The sequence below is a fragment of the Mobula birostris genome, chromosome 2 (assembly GCF_030028105.1).
Source record: "Mobula birostris isolate sMobBir1 chromosome 2, sMobBir1.hap1, whole genome shotgun sequence".
Lineage (NCBI taxonomy): Eukaryota > Metazoa > Chordata > Chondrichthyes > Myliobatiformes > Myliobatidae > Mobula > Mobula birostris.
Window position 1 is genome coordinate 199,820,304 of NC_092371.1, and position 25,225 is coordinate 199,845,528.

The following is a 25,225-nucleotide window of genomic DNA, read 5'->3' on the forward strand; positions in this document are numbered from 1 at the left end:
AGGCCAATGCACCGTACACTTTCTTAATCACAGAGTTAAGAAAGAAAGTGGTGAATCTGTGGAATTCTCTGCCACAAGAAATAGTTGAGGCCAGTTCATTGGCTATATTTATGAGGGAGTTAGATATGGCCTTTGTGGCTAAAGGGATCGGGGTATGGAGAGAAGGCAGATACAAGGTTCTGAGTTGGATGATCAGCCATGATCATACTGAATAGCGGTGCAGGCTCGAAGGGCCAAATGGCCTACTTTTGCACCTATATTCTATGTTTCTATGAGTCAACCTGCGCAGCAGCTTTGAGTGTCCTGTGGACTTGGACCCCAGGATCTCTCTGATCCTCCACACTGCCAAGAGTTTTACCATTAATACTATATTCTACCATCATATTTGACCGACCAAAATGAACCACCTCACACTTACCTGGGTTGAACTGCATTTGCTACTTCTCAGCCCAGTTTTGCATCCTATCAATGTCCCACTGTAACCTTTGACAGCCCTCCACACTATTCACAACATGCCCAACCTTTGTGTCGTCAGCAAATTTACAAACCCATCCCTCCACTTTTTCATCCTGGTCAGTTATAAAAATCACGAAGAGCTGAGGTCCCAGAATAAATCCCTGAGGCACACCACTGGTAACTGACCTCTATGCAGAATATGACCCATCTGCAATCACTTTTTGCCTTCTGTGGGCAAGCCAGTTCTGAATCCACAAGGCAATGTCCCCTTGGATCCCATGCCTCCTTACTTTCTCAATAAGCCTTGCATGGGGTACCTTGTCAAATGCCTTTCTAAAATCCCTATACACTACATCTGCTGCTCTACCTTTATCAACGTGTTTAGTCACATGCTCAAAAAATGCAGTCAAGCTCGTAAGGCACGACCTGCTGCCTTTCACAAAGCTCTGCTGACTATTCCTAATCATATTATGCCTCTCCAAATGTTCATAAATCCTGCCTCTCAGGATCTTCTCCATCAGCTTACCAATCACTGAAATAAGACTCACTGGTCTGTAATTTCCTGGGCTATCTCTACTCCCTTTCTTGAATAATGGAACAACATCTGCAACCCTCCAATCCCATTGATGATGCAAAGATCATCGCCAGAGACTCAGCAATCTCCTCCCTTGCCTCCCACAGTAGACTGCGATACATCTTGTCCGGTCCTGGTGACTTATCCATCTTGATGCTTTCCAAAAGCTCCAGTGCATCCTCTTTCTTAATATCTACATGCTCAAGCTTTTCAGTCCGCTGTAAGTCATCCCTACAATCACCAAGATCCTTTTCCGTAGTGAATACTGAAGCAAAGTATTCATTAAGTACCGCAGCTGTCTCCTCCGGTTCCATACACACTTTTCCACTGTCACACTTGATTGGTCCTATTGTCTCACGTCTTATCCTCTTGCTCTTCACGTACTTGTAGAATGCCTTGGGGTTTTCCTTAATCCTGTCCGCCAAGGCCTTCTCATGGCCCCTTCTGGCTCTCCTAATTTCTTTTTTAAGCTTCTTCCTGCTAGCCTTATAATCTTCTAGATCTCTATCGTTATCTAGTTTTTTGAACTTTTCGTAAGCTCTTCTTCTTGACTCGATTTACAACAGCCTTTGTACACCACGGTTCCTGTACCCTACCATCCTTTCCCTGTCTTATTAGAACATACCTCTGCAGAACTCCACGCAAGTATCCCCTGAACATTTGCTACATTTCTTTCGTACAATTCCCTGAGAACGTTTGTTCCCAATTTATACTTCCAAGTTCCTGTCTGATAGCCTCATATTTCCCTTTACTCCAATTAAACACTTTGCTAACTTGTCTGTTCCTATCCCTCTCCAGTGCTATCATAAAGGAGATAGAATTGTGATCACTATCTCCAAAATGCTGTCCCACTGAGAGATCTGACACCTGACCAGGTTCATTTCCCAATACCAGATCAAGTACAGCTTCTCCTCTCGTAGGCTTATCTACATATTGTGTCAAGAAACCTTCTTGAACACACTTAACAAACTCCACCCCATCTAAACCCCTCGCCCTAGGGACATGCGAATCAATATTTAGGAAATTAAAATCTCCCACCACGACACCTTTCCAGAATCTGTCTGCTCCTCTATGTCCCTGTTACTATTGGGTGGTCTATAAAAAAACACCCAGTAGAGTTATTGACCTCCTCCTGTTCCTAACTTCCACCCACAGAGACTCTGTAGGCAAACACTATCTCTGATCAACAGTGCCACTCCCCCACCTCTTTCGCCTCCCTTGTCCTCCCTGAAACATCTGAAGTCTGGCAATCGAAGTAACCATTCCTGCCTTTGAGCCATCCAAGTCTCTGTAATGGCCACAACATCATAGCTCCAAGTATTGATTCATGCTCTAAGCTCATCTGCTTTGTTCATAATACTCCTTGCATTAAAATAGGCACATCTCAAACCATCGGTCTGAGCGCATCCCTTCTCTATCACCTGCCTATACTCCCTCTCGCACTGTCTCCAAGCTTTCTCTATTTGTGAGCCAACCTCCTCTTCCTCTGTCTCTTCAGTTTGGTTCCCATCCCCCAGCAATCCTAGTTTAATCTCTCCCCAATAGCCTTAGCAAACCTCCCTGCCAGGATATTGGTCCCCCTGGGATTCAAGTGCAACCTATCCTTTTTGTACAGGTCACTCCTGCCCCAAAAGAGGTCCCAGTGATCCAGAAACCTGAATCCCTGCCCCCTGCTTCAATCCCTCAGCCACGCATTTGTCCTCCACCTCACTCTAGTCCTATACTCACTGTCACATGGCACAGGCAGTGATTCCGAGATTACTTCCTTTGTGGTCCTGCTTCTCAACTTCCTTCCTAACTCCCTGTAGTCTGCTTTCAGGACCTCCTCCCTTTTCCTGCCTATGTCATTGGTACTAATATGTACCGCAACCTCTGGCTGTTCTCCTTCCCACTTCAGGATATCGTGGACGCGATCAGAAACATCCCAGACCCTGGCCCCTGGGAGGCAATCTACCATCCGTGCTTCTTTTCTGTGTCCACAGAATCGCCTGTTTGACCGCCCCCCCAACTATAGAGTCCCCTATCACTGCTACCATCCTCTTCCTTTCCCTCCCCTCCTGAGCCACAGGGACAGACCCTGTGCCAGATACACGACCACTGTTGCTTCCTCCAGGTAGGCCGTTCTCTTCCCCCCCCCACCCCCAAAGTACTCAAGCAGGAGTACTTATTGTTAAGGGGTACAGCCACAGGGATGCTCGCCAGCCTCTGTGATTCCTACCCTTCCCTCTCCTGACTGTTACCCACTTATCTGTCCCCGCAGGCCCCAGTAAATCTGTGAAATGCTCTGCCACAGGCTGCGGTGGAACCCAAGTCAGTGAATATACTTAAGGCAGAAGATAGTTTCCTTTTTGGTTAGGACAGCAAAGGTTATGGCGAGAAGGCTGGTATATGAGGTCGAGTGGGATCCGGGGTCAGCGGTGCTGGAATGGCAGAGCAGACTTGATGGGCTGAATGGCCTAAGTTTGCTCCTATGTTTTATGGTCTTATGAAAAGAGTTCATGATTACACGGAATATGAACAAAATATTAAAAGACTATTCTCGATTCCAAATACTTTGTGTTGGTTTCAACACACCGTTGAATAGTTAGGGTTTTACAATAATATGTTTTATCTGTTTAATAGAATTGCTTTGCAGTGATTCAAAATTGTTATAGTGCTAATCTAAAGTGAAATCTGTGAATGTGTCTTGATGGTGATTTGCTTCAAAGAATATATCTATGAACTATTTGGTTGTATAGTTGATTTTTTTCTTTCAACAAAAAAGAAGTGGAATATTGCCATCTTCTGGAAGATTTAGGATTTATGATCAATTAATAATAGGATTAATGCAGCAGGCTGCATTGTTTTGTGCCTGGACTGGCCTTTTCAAGATATGGAGGACTGAGTGAACCAACCTTCAAATAATGAATTACTGAACTGATTGGGTGGCTATTTTAAGTGGTTCAAATGTTGAGAGTTTTGTATACTGTGGTTTGTTTCCAAGGTTCTTTAGAAGTTAAGAAGGAGGAAAAAAACTTGTTGTTTGTGATCATTTACTAAGTGTCACAAGAACAAAGTACAAAGTACGAGGGAAAGAAGATGAAGGATGAAGAAGGGAGGAAGGGGGAGGGCGCAGGGAGAGTAAGAAATGAAATTAGCGAACGGTAGCTGGTTTCTGTGTGGAACCGCTAGCAGTCATTCCACTCAATTCATCCATTTTTATTTTGAAGTTTCTGTTCACTTGTTAGTTCTCGAAGGCCTGAATGTTATAGTCTTAGGTAAATGTTCTTAACTGCTGTGATGCATGGTTTATCAGCAATAATCAGAATCAGAATCAGGTTTATTATCACCGGCATGTGACGTGAAATTTGTTAACTTAGCAGCAGCAGTTCAATGCAATACATTCTCTAGCAAAGAAAAAGAAAAAATAAAATAAAACATAATAAATAAACAAGTAAATCAATTACATATCTTGAATAGATTTGTTAAAACTGTGCAAAAACTGAAATACTATATATTTTTTAAAAAAGTGAGTTAGTGTCCAAAACTTCATTGTCTATTTGGGAATCAGGTGGCAGAGGGAAAGAAGCTGTTCCTGAATTGCTGAGTGTGTGCCTTCAGACTTCTGTACCTCCTACCTGATGGTAACAGTGAGAAAAGGGCCTTGGTGCTGGAGGTCCTTAATAATGGATGCTGCCTTTCTGAGACACCACTCCCTAAAGATGTCCTGGGTACTTTGTAGGACTTAGTAGGCTAGTGTCCAAGATGGAGCTGACTATATTTACAACCTTCTGCAGCTTCTTTCGGTCCTGTGCAGTAGCCTCTCCATACCAGACAGTGATGCAGCCTGTCAGAATAATAGAATAAAGTATCCTTATATATTGCTGTAATAATATCACCATACCCTATTTTGCATTTTTATGAAAGTTTGTACTAGTAATATAGATGATATTGCAATTTCTTGTGTTGGAAATAAATGCATTTAAACATTATATATAATCAGATTACCATTATGATTCTGTGTTAATTCTGTGAAGACGCATTATCTTGGTTAAGGCCTGAAGTGCTTCTATCAAGGATATGCTCCTTGGTCATAGTTTAAATACTTTTCTTTTTTACTAATTTAAAGCTGTGGTGTTCTGCTTTCATTCATCTGAGGTAGTAGCTATATTTTTTTGAACATTGCATGTGCAAGCTTGAATTAGGAAGTCATCTAAGGTTTCTTCTTGTAGGTCAGCACTTCACCAGCCAATATCCCATCGTCCGCGGTTACTTCTTTGTGGAAACAAGGGATCTGGTCAAAGTTCACATCTTGCTCCTGCTTTGCTCCATTCACTTGAGAAATTCTCAGTGTACAGACTAGATTTGCCAGCGTTGTACTCTGTTAGTGCCAAAACACCAGAGGAGTCTTGTGCACAGGTGAGAATGACGGAAGAAAGAAAGCCTAGTCCATATGTTTCATATGTTTAAACTTCAGTCTTAGTGTTGAAAATCTCAAAGCGCTTTGTTTTTCTTTCTGCCTCCGCTTTTCTCCTTTCCTTAAAAATGAATTATATCCCCATCTACACCAATGTTCTCCCTCAATTGCTCATCCTCTTTAGATGTTCCGGGAGGCACGTCGGACAGTACCGAGTGTCGTTTATGTGCCTCATATTAGAGAGTGGTGGGATGCAATCAGTGATACGGTGAAAGCTACTTTCCTGACTCTGCTGCAGGACATACCACCATTTTCTCCTATTTTGATATTGGCTACCTCTGAAACAACATATGCTGAGCTACCAGATGAGGTAGGATATGAACTTCAGCATCTACATTTAATATGTCCATTTGTGTGTTCAAAATCTTCTATCAATTAGTCTAAAGTAAAGAGATGGGAATTTCTTTTGTTGAGCTAGTTTAGACAAAGGTGGATAAGACTACAAAAATATTTCAAGCAACTATTACGTGACCTAACCCTGAGGGTCTGAATTTAATCCTTTGCTACTGAAGTATTAATGTTTTGCATTCTGAAAGTAACAGTATTTTCACACAACCTGAGTGTCTTCAAGCATCCGAGTCTATCTGATGCTGTGCATGTGATTAACATGCAAATAATGAGCAATATACTTGATTGTGATTATGCTATGATGCTATATTATCTATAATATCTTCATTGCAAGATTATAAATCAGCAGGTAGTATTCATTAGTTCCGGTTCATCTACTGAATACTACTGTCAGCGTTGTACAATCTAATTTCCTTATCCACATCTAGTTTTCTTAGTTATTAAAATGAGTTATGATCTTTTAACAAGTGTATGTTTAAAATGGTCAAGTGCATGAATTCCAAGTAAATGTCTTAACAAAATATATGTCCATGCAGTGATATATGTCCAACAAATGAGCATGAACAAAGTATACATTGCATCTGTCTCTGACTTATTGCTTGGTTTGACCTCCCTGTTCTTTTGTCCATAAGATGTAGGAGCAGAATTAGGTCATTTGGCCAATCAAGTCTGCTCTGCCATTCCATCTTGGCTCATTTATTATCCGTCTCAACTCCATTCTCCTGCAGCCTTCTTGTAATCTTTGACGCCGTGACTAATCAAGAACCTATCAACTCTGCCTTAAATATACTAATGACTTGGCCTGTACAGCTGCCTGTGGCAATGTATTCCAGATTCTCCACTATCTGGCTAAAGAAATGTTTCATTTCTGTTCTAAATGGATGTCCCTCAATTCTGAGACTGCCTTCTGGTCCTAGACTCCCCCACTATAAGAAATACTTTCTCCAAACCCACTTTATCCGGACCTTTCAATATTCAATAGATTGTAATGAGATCCCCTCTCATTCTTATAAATTCCAGTGAGTACAAGTATAGAGCTATCAAGCACTCCTCATATGTTAACCCTTTTATTCCTAGGATCATTCCTGTGAACCTCCTCTGGACTCTCTCCATTGCCGGCATATCTTTTCGTAGATAAGGGGTCTAAAATTGCTCACTGCTGTCTGACCAATGCCTTATAAAGCCCCAACATTACATCCTTGCTATTGTATTCTAGTCATCTCAAAATGAGTGCTAACATTGAACAGTGCAACCTGCAAGTTAACTTTTAGGGAATCCTGCAAGAGGACTCCCTAGTCCCTCTGCACCTCTAATTTTTGAATTTTCTCCCCATTATTCCTTCTGGTAAAAATGCATGACCATGCACTTACCCGCATTATATTCCATCTGCCACTTCTTTGCCCGTTCCCCCAGTCTACGTCCTTATGCAGATGCACTGCTGCTTCCACACTACCTGTGCCTTCACCTATGTTCATATTGTCTGCAAACTTGTCATGAAATATCCTTTGATTTATTAACATTGCAAATACTAATGAGCATATTTAAGCCTAAAGTTTGCTATGAGAATCTTTTTCTTTTGAAAATTAGGTTAAATGCATTTTTGAAATTAATTATGGAGAAGTTATAGATTTACAGAGACCTACTGAAGATGAAAGAACAAGATTCTTTGAAGACTTGATATTGAACCAAGCAGCAAAGCCTCCACCTACGAAGAAAAAGTCTGGTAAGAGCTAATGGTAAAGGAAAACAAATGATTTATTTATTAAGATGTTCAAATTAAATTTGATATAATAGATGTTAGTGCAATTAAATACAGGTTACAGGGTAGATGTAGTTTTTACTGAGTAGACCGTGTTGCATATTTTACTCAGTAATTATCAACACCAGCAGTTATTAATACTTTTTTGATATTAATGGGATCTTTCTGGGAAAAACATTATTTTTATATCTATCAAGTAACTTGTAATTTTTTTGTGTAAGCACCTTGGAATGTTTGGCAATCATGATTAACCTTGTGCTTTATTGCTTTGTCATTTTCAGTCCTAACTTTTCTTTGATCATTGAAACTTGCTTCCAGTATTCTTGATTTTATTGTAAGTGTGATTACAATCAGCATCTGCTCTCAGTGTTCTTAGGTTTTTAGATTAGCAAATAAGCATAAATTGTATTTCACATACTCATCTATGAAACTTTACGCTGCATCATTTGCTCAGATTGGTTTCAGTATTTAACAAGTATTTATCAAGCATTCTTAATCAGAATGTATATTGTAATCCCTCTGTACCCCACTATATCCTCTGCAAAAAATAAATATTGGTGGCTTGGCAGTATTTTGTGTCTTTTTACATCCTGTTAAATCAACAAAAGCAGATCACCTTATCCTGGATATGACTGAACTAGGTAAAAATATCTTCCACCAAAATGCTGAAGGAACTCAGCAGGTCATACAGAATCTTCCTTTCCATAGATGCTTGTTGATCTGCTGAGTTGCTCCAACATTTTGTATGTTATTCTGGATTCCAACATCTATAGAATTACCAACGTGTCAAGAGATTAACTTTTTGGGACAAAAATAAGTTGTTCTCAAAAGTTACCTTTCACTCTCACTGTTCAGTTACCTTTGGCAGTTAATGTTATCAAAGTTTCTCCATTCTGCAAGAGACTGGTACCCAAATTACACAGTTTTGGCTGTTCACTAGCCTGACAAGCAAAATTAACTTTATTCAAAAGATGCTAGTATCGAGATGGGCAGAAAGTTGAATTGTTTTGGTTGTATGAGTCCTGGGATCTAACCATACCACTAACTCTATGCATTTATGTACTTTTGTATGGAAGCCTCGATGTTTTACTTTGATACTGAATCAAATAACCTGAGGAATCTTAGCAGGAGCCATAGTGATAACCAGGATAACCATTGTTAGAAGCAACTTTTGTTTTTTTCCCCCAAATCAAATCTGGGTTAGCTTCTGTTGACAGTACCACATAGTTCTAAAAGGTGGGAACCAAGCATGCTGCAAACTTCATTTGACAGTTCTGACCAATTGTTCAAGTGAAGCAACAATGCGGCTGTACCCGAAAATTTATCTTGGATTTAATTATTAGGTTTGCAGTTACCAAAATGCAATATAATCATTTTCAGTTCTCAATACCCAGGAATTTTATGTAAAATTTATCATTTATAACCTGGTACTAATAGCCAATTATCTCTCAAGTCAAGCGGAGCAAATACCTCTGAGAAACTGTTTAGATTATCATTCAGCAGGCAGTTGTCACAACCTAACAACTCAATTATGTTATCAGCACACATTCTTATGATGAGCCATTGCAGCAGGACATTAATCGTCATTTTGCTTTAAGCAGCCTTTTTGATGTATTTGTAGCTGTTCAGATTGATTTTTATTCTTTTGGAATGTTTACAAATCGTAAAGGGGGTGGGTTATCTCATACTCATCAGCCTGGATGCAGCCCTAGCTGAAGGTGCTGGCAATGACTCAATGGACAGGACAATCAAGGCAAATTAGATGGTTCTAAATTCATTAGAACGGGATGACTTGAGCACAAAATCTTGTTTGATATTCTTAATACAGTGCTGCATTGCCGGAGGTCTTGGCTTTGAAGAAATATGATAGACAGAGTCTCTGAGAAAAAGGTTACTTCCCCAGTGATTAAAAAAAAATTCATGACATTGTTTTGAAACAGGGTAGGGAGATACTTCCCTAAAGTTCGTGCCAATATCCTTCAAATAATATTTCGAAAATGAATTGTATTGTCGTTACCACAGTTGTTTATGGATGCCTGCTGGGTGCAAATTGCGTATTTTTTTAGTGGTTGCACTTCAGAATTATTTAATTTATGAAGTGTTTTCAGATCAGTCATGAAATGCAAGTCTGCAAATTTCTTTCAGTATTACACCCAAATGTGCTATTGTAAATTTTCCTCTAGAGCAGGAGTTCCCAACCTTTTTTATGCCATGGAACCCTTCCATTAATCAAGGAGTCAGTGGACCACGTGTTGGGAACCCCTGCTCGAGAGAATCACTCATCAGATGGAGTTTTATTAATTAAACTACATACTTTTTTTCAGCTTTGCTTGCCTTGGAAATCCTTCCACCTGCATTGCCTCCTCCACCAAGACAATTATCAGAGGAGGAACAAAAACGAATGGAAGAACAAGAGGAAAATACCTTTCGGGAACTTCGGCTATTTCTCAGGGATATTACCAAAAGACTTGCCACTGACAAACGATTTAATATCTTTAGTAAACCTGTGGATATTGAAGAGGTATACTAATAGCAGTTATCAATGAAGATTTTTAAAAGCTGATAAGGTTTTTGATTAGGCACCCTTTTGGTAATTCCTGCTGCTAAGATTCTTGGGAGTGTAATGATGAAATGTATATGGCTTGATCATTGCACCTTTGATTCCGTTTTTGGCGTAATTGCATGTAGGGGATGACACAAACATCGCATCAAAGGTGAGGTGGGGATCTAAATTAAGAGGGAGAGGCATGCAATACGTTGAAGAGAATCATTTTAGCTGAGCTGAAAAGTAATAGCTATAACCATTCGAAGGATGGCAAGCATTCAGTTTAAAGGGGAATAAATCACAGAGGTAAAATTAATAGTGGAGTAGTCTTGAGCTGTACATATATAGCCAGAAACACATTGATATTATTGTCAGAAACACATTGATATTATTGTCATAAGAGAAATTACTGTTGGAAATGTTTAAAATTTATATATGTTGATCTTTGATTTTGAGCACTGTTTTCTTTTTAAAAAAAAATGTAGGTTTCTGACTATCTCGAGGTCATCCTACAACCTATGGATTTATCAACCATGATGATGAAAATTGATAACCACAAGTATGAAACAGTGAAGGATTTCCTGATAGATATTAACCTCATCTGTAGCAATGCTCTTGAATACAATCCTGATAAAGTTCCTGGAGGTAAGTTGGAATTTAAAACACCTAAGCAGTGATTTTGTGGCTATCTATCAAGCTAATTGTGACTAAATTAACTAAATGCAGTTTCTGAATTACGTCTCAAGTCTCTTGACACAACAATAAGCAAGCAAACATTATGCGTTTACATTGTTCTGAAGTTGCTGATAAAAGTCTACCAACCATCAGAATGTTGAAAACGTGGGAGCACAATGTAACCCTCAAACTAGATTCAGATTTATTGTACTGTCAGAATTGTGAATTTTGCTCTGTGAGATTGAATTGAATAGTCAAAATTCCCTTTAGATAAAGATGTATGATCTTAATACTCTCATTTGGCATCTATTGGTATGAAACTCACATAGTTCAACGTAGCTGGGTTAGTGAGGCAGCAAGTACCGCATCGGGGATTGCATTATGAGATTGGGATTTGTGTTCATTTCTGTCAGAAAAGGAGGAGGAGTTTCTATTTTTTCTCTTCAGTGGATTATTGGGAGTTTTTTGGAGTTGGAAAAACCGTATAGAAACAAGCTCTACAAATCAGCAAATCCTTGCTGGCCTTCAAACACCCACTTTCATGCTAATCATATCCTAACCCAATTTATATTCCCCGGTCCGAACTCTGTCTGTCTGTCACTCATACCCACACACACACACACACACACGCATGCTCACAAACGCATGCATACACCAATCCTGATTGAGTGGTCTTAACTATTTTGGGGTAATTTGCAGTAGTCAATTAAACTATAGACTTGCGCATTTTTTTGCATGTGAGAGAAAACCTGGAGGAATCCTTCATGGTCACAGACTTGCATTTTCCTATTGTCTTATTATCCTTTTGATAACAATCTAAAATGAAAATTATTTTAGTACCTAGCACAAATGTTGTCGCCTTGACCACATAAATTCATTTTGAAATAACCAAAGTAGACTATAAAATTCAATTAAATTCAATTTTGAATAGACTTTACCTTTTTGGATAATACTTTGTCGCTTTTAAAAAATAAAATCAAAATAATACAGATGCCAGAAACCTGAAAAAAAAACAACATATTGCTGAAAATGCCTAGAAATCAGGTAGCATCTGTGGAGAGAAACAGTTAATGGTCCAGATTTCACAAAATAATGATGGTAAAACTATCAACCTTCACATTACTCCATGTGACTGACAGCAACTTCAGAGCTATTTATGGGCGGACTACTTCACGCCGCCCCACGTGATGCTTCTTTTACATCCTTAGGCCCTTCAACGCGCAGGGCCTTGATGCGGAGGATCCTGTCAACTTTTTCCCTCACAAGTTCCTGCTGAAAGGATCATTTAAGGTAAGTTTGTATCTTTTTATTGAACTCAGCAGTGAGTGGAGTTGGTTCACCACTGTGTAAAGTCTAGCCAATTGTTTCAGCTGATGACCTTTCATCAGATATGTTCTGATGAAAGATTATTGGCATGAAACAGCACTATGGTTTCTCTCTCCACAGATGTTGCCAGACAGTATTCCGAATATATATAACTTCATTTTACATTATTTCATTTTGCCCAGTTTGCTGAAATATGACCCAAAAGCCTTTAAATATATTGTTGATTTCATTAAAACATTGCCATTGACACCTCTTCTCTTGGTCTAAGTAAGAAAGAACATTTGATGTTTCTATAAATCTTCAAGTGACATTCATTAAATGATACATACGCATTCAGTTACTATGAGAATAGGTTACGTTATTGGCTTGCTTGTTTGTAATAGTTAATTTGAAACTGGAATTTCTTAATATAAGATTCCACCCATAATTTATGTAATCAAAATGTAGAAATTTCATGTCACGTTGATTGTTTGAAGATGCAGTTCATCATGCAATCATCTGAATGTATGATTTTGTGGAGTCAAATTAAATTATTTTCTCTATGTCAATCTGCCTCTCAATTTTTTTTCTTCCGTCTCCACAATATACTTTGACAGAAGAAGGATGTTGGATAATCAGAATATTTGTCATTGAGCTCAAATCTGTGTAAAGGACTATTACACATGAGCAAGCCAATAAGGTAACCTGTTCTCACAGTAACTAGATGCATAGAGAGACTATGAGAACTACTTAATTCCAAATAAGAATGTTAATAACATAGTGTATTTTGTGCCAGTGTAACTGTTTGGTGTTTCTTTTCATAGATCGCATGATTCGGCACAGAGCCTGCACACTCAAGGATACTGCACATGCAATGATAGCTGCTGAGCTGGATCCTGAGTTTAACAAACTCTGTGAAGATATCAAAGAGTCCAGGAGAAAGCGAAGTGAGTAGCTGCTGAAACTAATAATGACTATGATAAAGCAAAATGGATTTTGCAGTTTTCCATGTTATCTTGCTTGAATGCTGCAACATACTGTACTATTTCCTCCAAAGTACAGAGCATATAGTGGATTTAATGTAAACAAGAGATGATAGGTGCAGGAGTAGGCCATTCGGTCCTTTGAGCCAGCACCACCATTCACTGTGATCATGGCTGATCATCCTATCAGTATCCAGTTCCTGCCCTATCCCCATAACCTTTGATTCCGCTATCTTTAAGAGCTCTATCCATCTCTTTTTTGAAAGCATCCAGAGACTTGGCCTCCACAGCCTTCTGGGGCAGAGCATTCCATATATCCACCACTCTCTGGGTGAAAAAGTTTTTCCTCAACTCCGTTCTAAATGGCCTACCCCTAATTCTTAAACTGTGGCTGTGATCTGTGAGAGTGATTTTAAACTGATCAGACTACATAGTGCAGGGGTCCCCAACCTTCTTTGCACCACAGACCAGTTTAATATTGACAATATTCTTGCGGACCGGCCCGACTGGGTGGGGGTGTTCAAGTAGGGTTAAACTCACCTCAGCGTGTCTTTTACAGTTAGGGTTGCCAACTTTCTCACTCCCAAATAAGGGACAAAAGTAGCAGTCGAATACGGGACACTTGTGTTTACCTCGAGAAAGACTACCTGAAGCCTTGCCCGGGCACCTGTGTGCGCATGCGTGTACATGCCGATTTTTTTTCTACAAATCAGTTTTGGTTTAATCTTCCCGACTTTGTTAAGTGAAACTACACTGTACATACATTATTTCTACTTTATATAGGCTGTGTATTTATCATATAATTCCTGCTTTTATTATACGTTAGTGTTATTGTAGGTTTCATGTGTTATTTGGTATGATTTGGTAGGTTATTTTTTGGGTCTGGGAACGCTCAAAAATTTTTCCCATGTAAATTAATGGTAATTGCTTCTTCGCTTTACACTATTTCCGCTTACGAACGGTTTCATAGGAACGCTGTACCTTAGCGGGGGAAATACAGGACAAGGGCGGTCCCATATGGGACAAACCAATTTAGCCCAATATACGGGATGTCCCGGCAAATATGGGACAGTTGACAACCCTATGTTCAAGTTCAACAGTGCGTGACAGGGAATGAGGAAAGGAGCAGCTGACTCATATCTTTTCCCCGTGGCCTGGTAGCACATGCTTTGCGGCCCGGTGGGTTGGGGACCACTGACATAGTGCGCCTCCCACATTACAGAAAGGTTGTGTTCCCAGACCCCCCCCCCCCCGGTATTGATGTTTCAAAGGAGATGCTGGAAATCCAAGCAACACACAGAAGTGCTGGAGGAACTCAGCAGGCCAGGCAGCCTCTATGGGAAAAAAAGTATAGTCGAAGTTTTAGGGCTGCGGTCCTTCAGCAGGACTGTAGAAAGAAAGATGAGGAATTGATTGAACAGGTGGGGGAGGGGAGAGAGAAACACAAGGTGATGGGTGAAACCGAGAGAGGCTTTTCATACTAGAACGAAGGAGGTGTCCTTGTTTTTCAAAGGGCTTCCATTCCTCCACCATCAATGCTGCCCTCAACTGCATCTCTTCCATTTCATACATGTGTGCTCTTACCCCATCCTCCCACCACGCTACTAGGGATAGGGTTCCTCTTGTTCTCACCTACTACCCCACCAGCTTCTGCGTCCAGCACATAATTTTTCGAAACTTCAGCCATCTCCAATGGGATCCCACCACCAAACACATCTTTCCCTCTCCCACCCCCCAACTTCCTGCTTTCTGCAGCAATCACTCCCTATGTGACTCCCTCATCCATTCATCCCTCCCTAGTGATCATCCTCTTGGCAAATATCCATGCAAGCAGAACAAGTGCTACACCTGCCCCTATACCAGAGTATAGTTGGAAAGAGGACATGAGAGAATCTCGGTTTCCAGGTATTTTCTGTCCAGTACCTTCTAGGTAATACTAGTCAAGCTTTTGGAAGCAGTTCTCATAAGTGTCGGCAGGTTATTGCTGGGAGCCTTGGAGATGATGGCCACCTCAACCAGGATGTATCAGTAGTGGAGAGATTGTCTTTTTATTGTGGAGGATGAAGAGTGAATAAAGTAGCTAGCTGTGCTCAGATGAGGAATAGCTAGCTCCTTATGTTGGAATTGCTGTTGCTCTGCAAAATAGAGGGTATTCTGTTACTTCTGACATCCTTTATAAATGGTAGTAAAACCTTCAGAAGTAGAAGTAAGGTACTTCAAATTCAAAGTAAATTTATTATCAAAGTATGTATATGTTACCACATGCTACCTTGAGATTCATTTTCCTGCAGGCTTTTACAGAGAAAAAAACACAATAGAATTTTACAAAAAACTATGCATAGTCAAAAAAGACTGATAAACAACCAATGTGCGAAAGAATATAAGAGTCCTTGTAGGTTGTAGAATCAGTTCAGAATAGTGGTGAATGAGGTTATTTATGCTGATTCAGGAGCCTGATGGTTTTAGGGCTATATCTGTTCCTGAACCTGGTACTGTGGGTGGGACCTAAGGCTTCTATACCTCCTTCCTGATTGCAGTGGCAAGAACAGTGCATGGTTAGGATATTGTGGGGGGGTGGGGGTGGTCATCGATGATGGATGCTGCTTTCTTGTGGCATTGCCCCATGCAAATATACTCACTGGTGTGGAGGGCTTTGTCAGTGATGGTCTGGACTGTATCCTCCCCGTTCTGTAGCTTTTTCCATTTCTGGGCATTGGTGTTTCTATACTATGCTGTGATGCAACCAGTTAGGATATTCTCCAGTGTGCATCTATATAAGTTTGTCAAAGTCTTTGGTGACATGCCAAATCTACACAAAACTTGCCGCCTTTGTGTTGGTTCCAATACAGATTCTCTGATATGTTAACGCCGAAGAATTTAAAGCTACTGACTATCTCTACTTTCATTACCCTGGTGAGGACCATCTCATGGGCCTCCAGCGTCTTCCTCTTGTAATTGATAATGAGCTCTTTATGAGAGGTAGTTGTGGCACCATTCAACCGAATTTTCAATTTCTCATTCATATACCAATTTTTGATTCAGCCAATAACTGTGGTGTCATCAGCAAACTTAAGTACAGCATTGAGCTGTACTGCGATTCTCAATCATATGAATAGAGCAGACAATTGCTGCATTTGTTGCCAGAGTGTTTGTGGTTGGCACATTTAGTCCATTTCAATTTCTGTTGACTTTTTGCCCCAGCATTATTGTTTGTCTGGACTTGGTAGAAGGTTGTGCTTTTTGAGTGTCATGTCCAGAGAAGAAGGCTCAACCCCGTTCTGAGTGAAATGCTTAGTGTTTTGACAGGCCCGTCAGCTACCTTGTTTGTAGTGATCAGTCCTGGTCTGCACGTATCTTAATTTATTTGGGTGCAGACTGCTTCATTTTATAAGAAACATAAGAAATAGGAGCAGGAGTAGACCATCTGGGCCATTGAGCCTGTTCTGTCATTCAATAAGATCATGGCTGATCTGACCATGGACTCATCTCCACATACCTACCTTTATCTCATAACCCTTAATACCCCTACTATGCAAAAATCTTATCCAACCTTGTCTTAAATATACTTACTGAGGTAGCCTCCACTGCTTCATTGGGCTGATAAGTCCAACAATTTACCACTCTTTGGGAAAAGTACAGTCGACCCTCCTTATCCGCGAGGGATTGGTTCCGGGACCCCTCACGGATACCAAAAAATGCGGATGCTCAAGTCCCTTATTCAACCTTTCTAAATGCGGTGGACCTTAGGACCCAGCGGAACCCCGGACCTTATTTAACCTGTTTCAGTGCGGTGGACATTAGGACCCGGGGGCGGAGCTCTGAATCCGCAGTGTTGCTGTTCACGAAAATAATCATGATCACGATTGAAAATAAAGTGGAAATAATAATGCGATCAGAAGGAGGTGAAACACCATTGGTCATTGGAAAAGAGTTAGGCTAGAGTCGGTCACCGATCAGAACAATTTTAAAGGATGAAGTGAGAAATGGCCTGCCCAGATGGAAGATACAATTATTACTGAGCAATGCAGTGGTTTAATTATTGGGTTTTGGGGTTTTGGGGTTTGGGTTTTTGGTCCTTCTGATCAACCCGGCAGGGATGGAGAGCGCGCTCGGGAGTGGTCTGCCACTGGCTCGAACTCGGGAACTTCTGTTCCCGACCCGGCACTAAAACATACGTTTCTTAAGTGTTTTATATGCATAAGAAGGTAAAATATATACTATATACTAAGACAAACGTTTGACTAACTGACACTAAATAATACCGTATGTACCTGTTCCAACTTGCTTAGTAAGAGAACTTCTGTTTTCTTTTTTTCAATCACGATCCACGATAACCTACGCACATCCTCCCATATACTTTAAATCATCTCTAGATTACTTATAATACCTAATACAATGTAAATGCCATGTAAAATAATTGTTATTGTAATAATGACAAGGAAAAAAATATAATGCAGGGAATAATGACAAGGAAAAAAAGTCTGTACATGCTCGAACAACAAGTGCTGGGAGAGCACTTTCGGGTTTTCTCGATTCGCAGTTGGTTGAATTTGCGCATGTGGAACTTGCGGATAAGGAGGGCCGACTGTAGTTCCTCCTCATCTTGGTCCTAAATGGGGTAGGGGGAAACATGCTATTTGGTAGGTACTTGGGAACATAAATTGGGAGCAGATATTCTCAGGCCAGTGCATGGCAGAAATGTGGCAAATGTTCAGGGAACATTTTCATGGCTTTCTGCATAGGTATGTTTTATTGAGGCAGGGAAAAGATGGTAGAGTAAAAGAATCTTGGTGTACAAAGGATGTAGAAAATTTAGTTAAGAAGAAGAGAAAAGTTTAAGCAAAGTTCAAGAAACCAGGTATTGATAGAGCTCTAGAAAATTACAGGGGTCCCAGGAAGGAGCTCAAGAATGAAATTAGGAGAACTAGAAGGGGACATGAGAAGGCCTTGGTGAGCAGGATTAAGGAAAACCTCAAAGCATTCTGTAAATATATGAAGAGCAAGAGGATAAGCCGTGTGACAATAGGACCAATCAGGTGTAATAGTGGAAATGTGCATGGAGCTGGAGGACATAGCAGAGGTACTTCAGTATTCACCAGTGAAAAGGACATTGGCAATTGTGAGGTTGACTTACAGTGGACTGAAACACTTTATAGACATTAAGAAAAAGAATGTTCTGGAGCTGTTGAAAGGTATTAAGTTAGATAAGTCGCTGGGACCGATGAGAGATACTCCAGGTTACTGTGGGAAGCGAGGGTGGAGATTGCTGAACCTCTGGTGATGATCTTTGCATCATCAATAGGGACAGAGGTACCGATGACTGGAAGGGTGTGGATACTAAAAGGAGAGCGCAGAGGAGATTTACAAGGATGTTGCCTGGATTGGAAAGCATAGGTTGAGTGAACTTGGTCTTTTCTTCTTGGAGCGATGGAATATAAGGAGTGACATGATAGAGGTGTATAAGATGATAAGACGCATTGACATGTGGATCGCCAGAAGCTTTTTCCCAGTGCTGAAATGGCTGACATGAGGGTGCTTAATTTTAATGTGCTCAGAAGTTGGTACAAGGGGAATGTCAGAGGTATGTTTTTTTTTACACAGAGAGAGGTGGGGGCGTGGAATGCAGTGCCAGCAACAGTGGTAGAGACGGGTACAATAGGGTCTTTTAAGAGACTCAGATAGGTACATGGAGCTTAGAAAAATAGAGGGCTATGCAGTAGGGTAATTCTAGGCAGTTTCTAGAGTGGATTATATGGTTGGCACAACATTGTGGGCTGAAGGGCCTGTAATGTCCTGTAGATTTCTATGATTCTAAATTGGGGAAAGGCTAATTTTGATGGTATCAGAAATAATCTGGCAAGTGTTGGGTGGGACAGGCTGTTTCTGGCAAAGGTGTACTTGGAAAGTAGAAGACTGTCATAATAAAAGGTAAAGATAACAGGTGTAGGGAACCTTGGTTTACAAGAGATATTGAGGCTCTGGTTAAGAGAAAAAAGGAGATGCATAGCAGATATAGCCAAGTAGGAACAATTGAGATGCTATTGTACCTCAACAATTGAGGTACAAGAAATGCAAGAGAACACTTCAGAAAGAAATCAGGGAGGTTAAAAGAAGACATGAAGTTGCTCTAGCAGACAATGTGAAGGAGATTCCTAAGGGATTGTACAGGTATGTTTGGAGCAAAAGGATTGCAAGGGACAAAATTGGTCCTCTGGTCGACCAGAATGGAGCCAAACCAGATGGGGGAGATCTTACATGAATTCTTCGCAGCTATATTTACTCGGGGCGGATATAGAGACTACAGAGGTAAGGCGAAACGGCATAAATTTCATGGACCGTGTACATATTACAGAGAAGAAAGTGTTTTCTATCCTGAGGCAAATCAGCGTGGAAAAATCCCCAGAGCCTGACAAGGTGTTCCCTTGAACCCTATGCAAGGCAAGTGCAGAAATTGCCAGGACTCTAGCAGAGATATTTAAAATGCCCTTAGCAACTGGAGAGGTACCAGAGGTTTGGAGGATAGCCAATGTTGTTCCGTTGTTTTAAAAAAAACTCTAAACATACATCATATAACCATATAACAATTACAGCACGGAAACAGGCCATCTTGGCCCTTCTAGTCCATGCCGAACGCTTACCTCGCCTAGTCCCGGCCACATCAGGCAATTAAAAACTGGTGAGTCTGACATCAGTTGTGGGAAAGTTATTGGAAGGTATCCTAAGGCACTGGATATGTAAGTATTTGGATGGACATGGACTGATTAAGGTTAGTCAGCATGGCTTTGTGTGTGGTAGGTTATGTCTAACCAATCCTGTAGAGTTTTTCCAAGGAAGTTGCTAGGAAAGTGGACAAAGGGAAAGTAGTGGGTGTTTTCTACATGGACTTTTGTCAGGCATTTCACAAGGTTCTGCATTGGAGGCTGGTCAAGAAGGTTCCATCACTTGACACTTAAGATCAGGTACTAAATTAGATTAGACATTGGCTTTGTGGAAGAAGCCAGAAAGTGATATTAGAGTGTTGCCTCTTTGACTGGAAGCCTGTGACTAATGGAGTGCTGCAGGGATCAGTGCTGTGTCCTTCTGTTGTTTGTCATCTAGATCAATGATCTTGATGATAATATGGTTAAATTGATCAGCAAATTTGCAGACGGCATCAAGATTGGTGGTATAGCAGACAGTGAGGAAGGCCCTCATTGATTGCATAGGGATCTGCATCAGCTGGAAAAATGGGCTGAAAAATGGTAGATGGAATTTAATGCAGACAATTGCGAGGTTTTGCACTCTGGTAGGACCAATCAGCATAGGACTTACACAGTGAACAGTTGGGCACTAGGGAGTGTGGTAGGACATAGGGACTTGGGAATACAGGTCCATAATTTGTTGAAAGTGGCAACACAGGTAGTTAGGGTCATAAAGAAAGCTTTGTTGGCCTTCATAAATCGAAGTATTGAGTACAGGAGATGGAATGTTATGTTGAAGTTGTATAAGATGTTGTTGAGGTCTAATTTGGAGTATTGTGTGCAGATTTGGTCACCTACCTACAGGAAAGATGTAAACAAGGATGAAAGAGTACAGAGAAAATTCACATGGATGTTGCTGGATTTAGAGGTCCTGAGTTATAAGGAACAATTGAATAGGTTAGAACTGTATTCTTTAGAACATAGAAGATTGAGAGGAGATTTGATAAAGTTATACAAAATTATGAGGGGTATAGATAAGGTAAATGTAAGCAGGCTTTTTCCACTGCGGTTAGGTGGGTCTACAATCAGAGGTCATGGGTTAAGGATGAAAGGTGAGGGGAAACTTCTTCAATCAGAATGTTGTGAAAGTGTGAAATGATCTGGTAGCACAAGTGGTGACGTGAGTTTGATCTTAGCGTTTAAGAGAAGTTTGGATAGGTACATGAATAGTAGGTGTATGGAGGGCTATGGTCCCAGTGCAAGTCGATTGGAGTAGGCAATTTAAATGGTTTCAGCTTGGACTAGATGGGCTGAAGAGCCTGTTTCTGTGCTGTACCTCTCCATGACTCTATGAAAAAAAATACTGGAAGGAGAAATCACTGTTCATGCCATCTGGTTGGAGGCATCTGTTCCAGATTGAGATACTTTGCCTTCAACTTCTACCCTGTCCTTAGATAGTTCATTTCTAACACCTCCCTACCCTTTCTCGATCTCTCTGTCTTCATTGCTGGATACAAGCTGTCTACTGACATATTTTATCAACCTACGGATTCCCACATACAGGCTGATGGGATAAGCATCATGGTCAGTGCAGACATGATGAGGTGAATGGCCTCTTCCTGAGCTGTACATTGCTATGTTTTATATGCCCCAAAATTATAAATGCACACATTTTGAAATATGACTAGATATATAGATAGAATCGGGAAAATTTAGTGTTTGTGGTGCATAAGGTTTGTTGAGCAGTGATTATGTCCTGGGAAATCTTTTTTAAAAGGACCATGTTGCACCTTGTACAGCAAAGGATAACATTGTCAGAATTTACTGTCTGTCATAAGAATAGTTCATAAATACCTGAAGATTTCATTAGTTTATTGATCCTGCTGATTATGCAAGGGGATGTTTGAAAAGGTGGTTCCTATCTTCAGTGATTTCTGGATTTCCATAATTCAAGGGATGTGTGCATTTAAAAATTTGTTGTCATGTCAAACGGTAACAGCTTTGTGATCAATACAACAAAGTTAGGGTCAGTGTTGTTCTGCCCCATGGATTAATCCTCGCTTGTTGCTGGAGTAGGTCCAGCAGTGGCGTTTAGAGAAAACTGCACTGTTCAATATTTTGTTTGTTTATGAACCCTAATTTTTTCCTGCAATCTATTGAATTTTGTTTTGACTGATAAACTCCTTAAATTATCATTCTTCATCTATTTTTCTAACTGCTTTACATGTTTGTTGCATTCAAGTTTCTGGTTCTTCACTTGAACCTGTTGTATATTTGTATTCATTGTGCTTTTATTTGCTGCTGGTTATTCCAGCTTTTTGAGGGATAAAGTATTTCTCAATTATGTTGCATAATATTTTTAATCTTATTTGTAACTTTGAAAGTGAATAAAAACATATTAATTTTCTGGAATATAGGCACAGATAAAATTTATTGCCTATTCTTGATTGTCCTTGAGAAGATGGTGGTGAACTGGCTACTTGGATTTGCTGCAGTTATTTTCATCAAAATATTCCCGTCGTTTTTGAGTTACAGTTCCAGAGCTTAGATGATACTGCAGTAGGTTTATATTTCAGTGACCTGACAAGCAACCTGCAGATGATGATGCTGTTATAGCTATAGTCCACCTTATTTTGTTTTAAGCACTTCTTGACTATACTTTAACAAACCATAATTAATATTTTGATCGCCAGTATCCTCTGCAGATCCTTCTATTATATATACTCAATGCACTTGATTGTTCTTATTCCATTTTATTAGCTTTGGTTACAATTATACAGACTTAATATCCTGTGTTTAAGTACCTGTTGCTTTGATCATATTGAATGTGTGTTTCTTTTCCACTCTTCATTTGCCAAGATGAAATTCAGCTGCAGCATTTCCGATTTTGTGTTTTGAACGTCTGCCCTTTTTCCTTGTAGACATGTTCTCAGGAGCCTTCATTTGATTTTATCCCATTCAGTATCTGATCTTTAAAAGTTTAAGCATCAAGCATTATTGCACTTTCAATAAGCCCTCATGTTTGTTTGAGATCTGATTGATAATTAGTTCACCTGTTGCTTCCTAGTTTGAATTGAATTTGCTACACCTATTTTTTTTCAAGGAAACTAGTCTTTAAAAATCCTGTTGTAACTAATCAGCACTACCTATATACTACTAAAACACTCATGCTCTGTCTGTTTGTGACCTCCAATTAGCGCAAACAGTGCATTACAGTGACACGTTTTTTTGCTAAATCGATTAAAATGTGCTAACTTACAGAATGCAGGCAAAGTTCAGGGTTATATATTCATGTAGAATTGTTCATTCGCCAAAAATCAACAGGCTGGCTTTCACCCGAGTCCCAATCGGCCTTCATGGAAATTGGGACGCGACAGCCCGACGCATGCGCATGGCCAGCCTCAGCAGCGACACCTACCAGAGCAAAAGGGCAGGGCAGCTCTATTTCGAGGGGTCATATTCTGCTAATCACCATCAGCATGTGCAGGATTGGGACAGATCTAACTGCCACCCATCAATAAGACATTAAATCTTATTGTAATGAAGTACTTTGAGACACCCATAAAACCCTTTGCTGCAGTCAAAGGACAGCAGTGACTATATCACGTCCATTTAGGAGAGCGCCAACCACATCATCAAGAATAATCAACATCCTTTGGTGTTAGTGCTTCGTATCTTCTATCCAGCATTAGGGTGAAAAAAAAATGGTCAGCCTAATTATGCCACGTGGAAAGGGAAGGGGGTCATTATGGTAAAGAGATGATGCCAAACATCATCGGGAAGTGGCAAGGAGAGGGAGAGAACAAGAATCGGATGAGGCCAGGACCGCACGACTCCAGGATCAAAGAGTCAGGACAAAAAAAGATGAGAGAAGAAAAGACAGAGGAGAGGCATGCACGTTTCCAGAATGACAAAAACAGGCACAGAAGGAGGAGAGGAAGGAGCTGAGAAATGCACATCTCCAGGATCAAAGACAAAGAACAAACAGCAGAAGAGATGAAGAGACAGGGAATGAAAGGATTGCACGTCTCCAGAATGACAACGAGAGGCACAAGGGTGGCAGATAAACCAGAAATGATGCCATCAAAAGTGTCCTTCGTTAAATGAGGAGGAGCTATATTTGCTTTGCCACGTGTTGTTCTTATTTAATAAACTGAGGTTTTCTACTTCAGTTTCCAAAGCAAAGCGATACCAATAACATTCAGGAAAATTTAATGTTCATTCTGGTCACATCAGACTGCACTACCCTTCTCTGAAAGGGTGCCCCAACGGGTCACCCTGTTGTCTAGTCTGTAATAAACTGTAGCAATAAACCTAGTTAATTCATTTTTAAACACTGTTCGGTTAATTTTTAAGGACATTTAAACCTCTTTTAAATAATGGTTGCTGGAAAAATTAATGTAGATTGAGACTGATGTTTTGTTATTAAGAAATTTTCCTGCAGTATTGTGAACTATCTTTATTTACTGTGTGCAGATTTAGCAGCAGCAGCAGCAACAGCAGCAGTAAATCAGACAAATCACAGTTCAGAAGCAAATAGAGATGTGGCTCAAGACTCAACTCGGAATTTAGAAGCAATTACCCCAAATGGGGAATGCAGGCATGCAAGTAAGTTTGAATATTCAACATTGTGTCAATAAATAGATCACATGCAAAATTTTTTATTTGTAAATATGAAATACAATGCATTTAATATATTTTGTAAATATTTTTGTACTATTGCTTTAAAGATAATGAGCGTTTTACTATTAAGTTGCATTAGCCCAGAATTTTTTTATTAGGCCTCAGAGATTTGGGATTTAATGTTGAATTTTGAAAAATGGCCTCAGAGAGTTTCCCTACATTTTCAAGCCTGAAGTTTGACTCTTCTTGAGATGCATCTTGCGTTAGAACCAAGCCAAACTTGTGTTTTGGCTTAAATGTCAAATTGGCCAATGTAGTTGATCTTTAATGTTCAAAAGAACGGCAATAAAATTGTCTTCAAAGGAATAACTCACAGCAGGTGTTACTTTGTTGCAATTTCAACTCGTTAAGTCTAAAGTTAGAATCTTTGAAAAGGAAGTTGCCTTTTGAGTTTAAGTATTTCTTTCTTTAACATATAGTTTCTATAGAATGTTTTCAAATTGGTAAGATACATGGTTTTCCCCAGTATTCACTGTAAGTCTTTTATTTACATTTGTTTGGTTCATTGTGCATTCTGCCAGTAAATTGAGTCTTCCAAAAATGCTTATTTGGACATGACTGAATTTAATAGTGAATTAAATAATTCGCTAACACTTGCACTGATCCATTCAGGGTGAGTTGAAGCAGTTGACAGAGGCTTCTACAGGTCACTGCTACTCATGAATGCTTTCAATCATTTGTATATTAGGTGATAATTGTTAACTTTTATGTTTGATCTCATGCAGTAGAGGAAAAGGACCCATCGGATCTTGTTGCTTTTA

At 40.0% G+C, this 25,225-nt stretch overlaps 1 protein-coding gene across 1 annotated transcript in view; it reads left to right on the forward strand.

The window, feature by feature from the left end:
* The window catches only part of atad2b (ATPase family AAA domain containing 2B), a 206,247-nt gene that overhangs the window by 149,523 nt on the left and 31,499 nt on the right, over window positions 1-25,225 (forward strand). Inside the window, exons 18-24 of the mRNA XM_072251307.1 lie at window positions 5,242-5,428; window positions 5,611-5,796; window positions 7,422-7,557; window positions 9,918-10,114; window positions 10,624-10,783; window positions 12,943-13,065; window positions 24,258-24,389. Of these exons, the coding sequence (XP_072107408.1) occupies window positions 5,242-5,428; window positions 5,611-5,796; window positions 7,422-7,557; window positions 9,918-10,114; window positions 10,624-10,783; window positions 12,943-13,065; window positions 24,258-24,389 (1,121 nt within the window). The remainder of the gene's footprint in view (window positions 1-5,241; window positions 5,429-5,610; window positions 5,797-7,421; window positions 7,558-9,917; window positions 10,115-10,623; window positions 10,784-12,942; window positions 13,066-24,257; window positions 24,390-25,225) is intronic.